Raw genomic sequence first — 6,806 nt, forward strand, 5'->3', positions numbered from 1 at the left:
AAATTTGTAAAAAAAAAACTTTAAAATTAAAGCGCTGTTGCCAGGTGTGAAGGCATACTCTGTTAATTCCAGCACTTGGGAGAAAAGGCAGACATGTCTCTGCAAGTTTGAGTTTGGTCTCCATAGTGACCTTCAGGACAGCCTGGGCTATATATAGAAAGTCGGTTCCAAAATAAAATAAGAGACTGAACACTGTATAGTGACCTCCAGGGTCTGTGTATAATGTATATGAACCAGAAGTGAATCTCAAGCTTCGATCTCTTACTATGTACGTGCTCTTAGTCTGAGATCTGAAAAAAAATCTTAATCCACTAGCTCTCCTGGTTCCAGATTTTTGGGAGAAGGGATGCTTGATCTGGGCCAGCTCAGGCACCCCGTTTCTCCTGCCTTTACTGTAGTGGCTTTCAATCTTCCTAACACTGTAACCCTTTTAACACATGGTGTGGTGACCCCCCAACCATAAAAACAATGCCATTGCTACTTTAGAATCATAATTTTGCTACAGTTCTGGATTGTGATAACATGTGACCCTTCAGGAGGTTGCGGCCCACAGGTTGAGAACCCCCTGCAAATACCACCATTAAAGCATTTCCACAGAGGATCAGTGTCCACAGGAGTTTTAGAGACTTTATTTATGTATAAACAATTTAAACACTTTGCCATAAATTATCTTTGCCTGTCCCTAGTCTTTGCTTAGCAGCAAATTAAAATTAATATAAAAACTCGATGAACAATTCATACATGTATATTACAAAAAAGTTCCTGTACCAAAGTTCTTATTAGACTTTTTTTTTTGTGTGGTTTTTTTTTCACTTTTTAAAATTTTTTTTGTTTTTATTTATTTATTTATTTTTTTATTTTCTCTCCTCGTGGTGACTGTCATGTGATTGTCTCAGTTTCTGGACCAAACAAACACACTAATAATTTTAAGTCTGAAACAGTGATTGTGCCTTACGGCATATGTATGTACAGGGCGATCGGAAGTGGTAACCGTTAGCAACAGAGTCACAAATGTTGCATCTCTACCGCAACTGATACCCACAAACTACGGAATCTAAACAGACTACACCCTGTAACTGCGTATTACTGTCCACAATGGAATCTCCAAAGACAAAAAGAGTATGAGATTTATGTGTAGTGAGTATAGCCACCATTTTGAATTAAATTTTACACTCTGCGCTCAAATAAATTACCTCAGGCCTGACTAAGTGGGGACCTGAGAGTTAAGTGCCGGACGGTATTTCGCTTTGACTTCTGATACTGAATTTTTTTTCTTGTGTTTTTCTTTTTCTTTAAAAAGTATTTCCAGTGCTCGATCCTCCACTTTTGTGCCCCCCTCCCCAGGCGCTACACACAAATCACCCCCAAAGTCGTGTTTTTAAATGCACCTGTATTTGCTTAAACGAAAACGTCGCAAGTGTTTGTCCAACAGTCAGTCTGAGTCGTCCTCAGCTGGTCTGGTGATGCCGGCCCTTGTGAATGTCTTTGTGTTGCTCACGTGTGAATGAGTGAGGTATTAGGATGTGAGGCCTTCTCGTCTTCATTTCTTCGTTTGGTCGGTGGTGTGTTTGTCTTTTTGTTTGCTTTTTTTTTCTTTTTAAATTTGTTTCTTTTATGTTCCTTTCCTTTTGGCTATTCTGTGTCTCTTTTCTGCCTTAGACCCGGAACAAGTGGGTCATATTTTAGGGAACTTGAAACATTTTGTGTGTTTTCCTTCGTTCATTCTTTCATCCTTTAGTTTTGTTTTCCTCAGAATTTGTGGCTGAGCTCTAGTCTACTTCAGGATGAGGGACTTTGCGCTTGGACAGTAGCATTTGAACTCAAAAAATGTGAGCTTTCTTGCCACTTGGGATCCTAAAGCAGCCCGGCCTCAGTGCCCCTGTTAGGTCTTCGTCTCCTTAGGAGAGGAGGTCACAGTTGCCCCTGCTAAGCCACCCAGAGAAGAGGTGGCAGCAGGTTATTTTGTTACCTCTTTCCCATCTCATTCTGTCTTAAGAACTGGATGTTGCTGCTACTGTCTGCCAGCTCTGGGTACTGTTCCACCGGAAGCACGTAATAACCCTCATAACCTTGCACCCGTCCCGTGCTCAGGAGTTGCTGCTTCTCGCCCTCCGTCCACAGGCGGCTGCCCTCTCTCCCGTCCCTGGCTTTCTGCTGCTCCTTGGCCCAGGCAGTACCCAGGGCCCTCTGTCTCGCTTGGTCCAGGACTCGGGCCTTCTCTTCGTCCAGCGTGTCAGGGGTGAGGCCATAGCGGATGCTGAGCAGCAGTGTGGAGTACTGGAACTCAATGTTGGTGAACCTTCGAGTCCTGCCATTCACCAGGAGCGTGGGCTGTGACACTGTCACATTCACCCCACTCTCCAGTACCTTGCGCCCAATGGTGGTTCCCAGCGTGACTAGGTCACCATCCGCCGCGCCGATCTTCACAAAGTAGTGTGTGTCCTTGCCCTCGATGCTGTAGTGCATCTTGTCCAAGTAGTAGGCGTTGTTCAACACGGATGCTACCTTGCGGCTGTCCTCACTGGCGATGCTGGACACACCTGTGGTCACCCGTCCTTCTTTGATGGCAAACATGATCCCTTTGCCGATGATGGGCGTGGTGGTAGCAAACCAGTGGCCTGCTTTCTCTCGGATGCTGGCATGGAGTTTTTTAGAGATGACCTGTCCTTCCAGAGCCAGGAAGGCCTGGTTATGCCTCTCTGTTGTCTGCTGAACACCTGTAATGAGCTATGAGCACAAGACAAAAAGGATTGGTCAGAAGGTAGCTCTGGAAGTTCTGAAGCAAGAACTACAGAGATAGATGCTGAGTGCTTGATCTGCTGAACCTGTGTGTACCGATACAGCCCTACCTTTTGTAACTAGGGCAGGCGGGCTGGTTCCCAGTCCTCTAATGGGGTGCTCTGTTCACTTTGTCACCATGCCACTCACGGAAAGACGGTGAAAGAGGTTCTCCATCTTGCCTGAATCTGTATGTGGGCTGTGCATCCCCCCTCCCCAACTTCGGGAGTCAAGAGATAAACTGCATTTGTGGTGCTACAGCTATCTGGGTACATTTCAGACCCATGGATGTCCTGATGTGGGGATCAGGTGTCTGAGTAGCTGGCATCCCCACTGTTGTAACCTGCCCTGCTCCAAAATCAGTGGCTTGGATAGTCACTGTCTTTACTCAAAGCGAAGCCAGCGGTAGATGGATCACTGGGGCTCAAAGCCCTGTTAAAAGCAGCTCTCAGGCTGCTAAGCCGAGGCTGTGTTCCAGCCAGGTACTCTAGGTGATTTGTGTGCATATTCATATTTGAGAGCTCTGGGCTAAGAGATCCAGGCTGTGAGGGCCAGAGGGAATCCCCCTCCCGCTCCTCCCCACTCTGAGTCCGTTGCTTTGGATCTCGGCCCTGGTTCTGCAGAGGAATGAAATCACCATTATCTCCTTGGCCTTGTGTTCTCCACTCACAAATGACAACTTGTCTCAATTGGTGGTTGGGGGACAGGCTGGGATAATGGGAGAGGCTGTGTTTGGGAGGTAACGGCACTTAGATAAATGAGGGAAATGATGGCTATTCATCCACTGAGTGGTCCCCGAGGGGCAGGATAGAGAGAATGCCGTTCTCAATTACCCAGCAGCTCCTCCTTGCCTCTCTATAGTCACACAATCTGGATGACTATTCAGAGCAGCTGAGACCTTCTAGACAGCCACAGAGCAGAGCCCTGGTCCCATATGGGGGTGTTGGGGGGAAGGGGGTCAGCTCAATGCAGTCTCTGAGCTGCCCATCTGCTTGTGGCTGAGGTCTCAGCTGCACCCAAATTGAAACTGACCACCCTTCGGTCATCAGAGGAAGACCCAGGCACACATTATGTTCTAAAAACTCAATCTGTATGCATTTGGGCCATAACGTGCTGAGGTTTTATGTAGGGCATAAAAATGCTCTTTAATGGGACAGAAACTGCAAACCACAGTTTTATTGCGTCCCATAAAAAGCTGAAAGGGTTATGATCTTACAGCAGTCCAGATGGCAGGTTGCCACTGGATTCCTCTGGGCTATTGTTAATCAAGGAGTGACCGGAGGGTAGATACTGAACAGACAATGATACCACAATTAAGGTAATCATTGAGGTTGGGAAGAAATATGGGCCATACCAGAAAGCATGGCAATGGCATTCTGTCTGCCTGGGAAGTCTCTGCTTCTGCATAGCTTTTATACCCAGCCTCAGTGTTGTTTTTTTTTTTTTTTCCCCAGCAGGCCCCTGGCTCCTGTGTGGCAGTGTCTATGAAAGAGAATGAGGGTTCTTGTTTTGAGTCTCATCAGATGTTCACCTCCGACCCGGCTACTTACCTGTCCATTCTCACTGGCTTGACTCTCTGACAGTTCATACGGGGGAGGCACAAAATACATTTTGGCTCTTGGGAATCCAGGAATGATGTTGCTGAGCTGGAATCCAAACATCACAAGCCAGCTTTTCACATCTACGGCAGAAGGAAAAATAAAGATTTCTGAAATCACAGGAGGCTGCAGTGGATCTTGCAAAGAGAACAAAATAACTAGGTGGTTGGGTGTGGGATCTAAGAGAAGAGGCTGGCAGTATCTGGTGACAGTCTCTGGGAACCGGAACCAGAGAGTCTCTAAAAAATAATTTATTTTTCTAATGTATATTAGTGTTTTGCTTAATGTGTAGTACCCACAGAGGCCAGAGGAGGGCATAAGATCTCCTGGAACTGGAGTTTTAGATGGTTGAGAGACATCACATAAGTGCTTGGAACCAAACCTGGGTCCTCTGCAAAAGCAGTATGTGCTTTTAACTGCTGAGCCATGTCTGTTACACAGCTCAGAGATTTCTTATATGTGTCCAGGGAAGAGGATGACTTTCCCGAGGTGGCCATTGATAACCACTATGTTGTGATTACAAAGGCCAGTTGCAGAATGGACAGATTCAACTTCAAGTCTCCCAGCTGTGTGAGCTTGGCTATGTTAACCTGCTAACCTCAGGTCCTTCAGTTTTGAATTAAGACCATAATTGTTCTACCTCATTGCGTTGATGTAAGGACTGGAGGAGAAAACATGTAAAAAACTCAGTATAGAATCTGGGAATCTCGTACGTTGACAACTCAGCTAATATTTTACTTGACGGTCACACAAACTTTTTTTTTTAAAAAGACTGTTTTATTTATGTACTGTAGGTATAATCATACGTCTGCACACCAGAAGAGGGCATCGGATCCCATGGGACTACAATTATAGGCAGTTGTGTGTCACCATGTGGGTTCTGGGAATTGAACTCAGGACCTCTGGAAGAGCAGCCAGTGCTCTTAATGGCTGAGTTATCTCTCCAGCCCCTCCTATGAGCTACCATGGGCCAGGCAGTGTGTCAGAAGCTAGAGGCAATGGCCAACCAGGGGGATGAGTAGTGACTGAGATCATGGTGTGGGACGTTTGTCCTGGGGCTCTGCACTCAAACTGGCTTGCGGGGGTAGGGAGGGAAGCTTCATGGTTGGACATGATGAACACACATTTAGTTCTTGAACCCATTCCTCTAGACCTCCTGTCCTTCAAAGAGACATCAAGAGACCAGCCCTATTCAGGTGCATTTGCATTTGGACTTATAGAATATGTCCCACACACCTAGTGGATGGTCCAAGTTTTCTGAGTAAGACAGATCCCCACCAGGCCTCCTGATCTCCATGGCCCAGGGAGCCCTTACTCAGTGCACTTCCATTTTCATTAGGGCCATCAGACTGGCATGCAGAAGGACTGGGCTCATTTTGCTCTTTATTTCTATTCACCAAGGCACCTGAGATCTGTGGTCACATCCAGGCCTCACCTCTTTCCTGCTCTTCTGTCTTTCTTAAGTTCTGTAATAGTTCAATGGGCCCCTGGAGTTCAAATCAGCCTTTAAGAACGCTTGCCATGTCTTCAGAGTTTAACAGCCCCTTTCCCCTCTTGCTACAATTCAAACATCTTCCCACAGAGCACTGGTCTTCCTACCTTGGCTTCAGCCTCTGGACCATGGCTGACCTTGGGCTACTCACCTGAATTCTGTGAAGTGTGCTGCTTCTGTCTCTACCTCTGAACCAGTTCTTAGTGATTTTGTTAGATGAACAGTTGCTCCTTCTAACACCTCCGCTCCTTAATGTCTTGCCCTCATCTCATGTCTCAACTCCAGACTTTGTCACTTATAATTCTGGTCCTCCGTTATTGTCATTTTCATATACACAGCCTTCTGGCTTATTACACAACACCCAGGGCCATCCATCCATCCATCCATCCATCCATCCATCCATCCATCCATCCATCTATCCCAAACTCCTTTTCCCCGTTGAGCTCATTTATTTTTCTCAACTCTCAACTTCCTGCTCATTTATTTTCTCCCAACCTAGCACAAATTCCCTGACCAACCCTGGGACTCGTTCCTTGGGGGTGTATTTGAAGATCTGCTGTCTGCTTTCACTTCCTCATGCCTGCTTGGTGAAATCATAGCACGTATTAAATCCAAGCTGGTATCTATGCACTTTTGCATCTGTGCAGCTGAATGCTATTGGAGAAAACCCCATCACTATGCTTGCAGGTGTCACTGAAAATCCCTGATCATGACTCTCCAGGGTGCTTCCTGCTGAATGCGACCCTCCTGACTTCCTTTATTTCTTTCAGCTGTCCATTCACTCCCCTGTATTAGCTTTGTATCTATCCTCTATCTATGTATCTATCTATGTATCTATCTATCCATCACCCATCCATCCATCCATCCATCCATCCACCCACTCATTAATTCATCTATCTATCTATCTATCTATCTATCTATCTATCTATCTATCTATC

The 6,806-nt window shown here is 46.0% G+C and overlaps 1 protein-coding gene across 5 annotated transcripts in view; it reads right to left on the reverse strand.

Moving 5' to 3' along the window:
- Positions 1 to 601: 601 nt before the first annotated feature.
- The window catches only part of Tenm2 (teneurin transmembrane protein 2), a 939,787-nt gene continuing 933,582 nt past the window's right edge, over positions 602 to 6,806 (reverse strand). For 2 of the 5 annotated variants that reach the window (XM_028756460.1, XM_028756459.1), the window contains 2 exons: positions 4,329 to 4,459; positions 602 to 2,727 (listed from right to left, as the gene is read on the reverse strand). In XM_028756460.1, coding sequence (XP_028612293.1) covers positions 1,966 to 2,727; positions 4,329 to 4,459 — 893 coding nt within the window. In that variant the 3' untranslated portion in view covers positions 602 to 1,965. The remainder of the gene's footprint in view (positions 2,728 to 4,328; positions 4,460 to 6,806) is intronic. The other 3 variants (XM_028756457.1, XM_028756456.1, XM_028756458.1) reach the window with 2 other exon arrangements.

Source organism: Grammomys surdaster, unplaced genomic scaffold (genome assembly GCF_004785775.1).
Source record: "Grammomys surdaster isolate TR1022 unplaced genomic scaffold, NIH_TR_1.0 126121, whole genome shotgun sequence".
Classification (NCBI taxonomy): Eukaryota; Metazoa; Chordata; class Mammalia; order Rodentia; family Muridae; genus Grammomys; species Grammomys surdaster.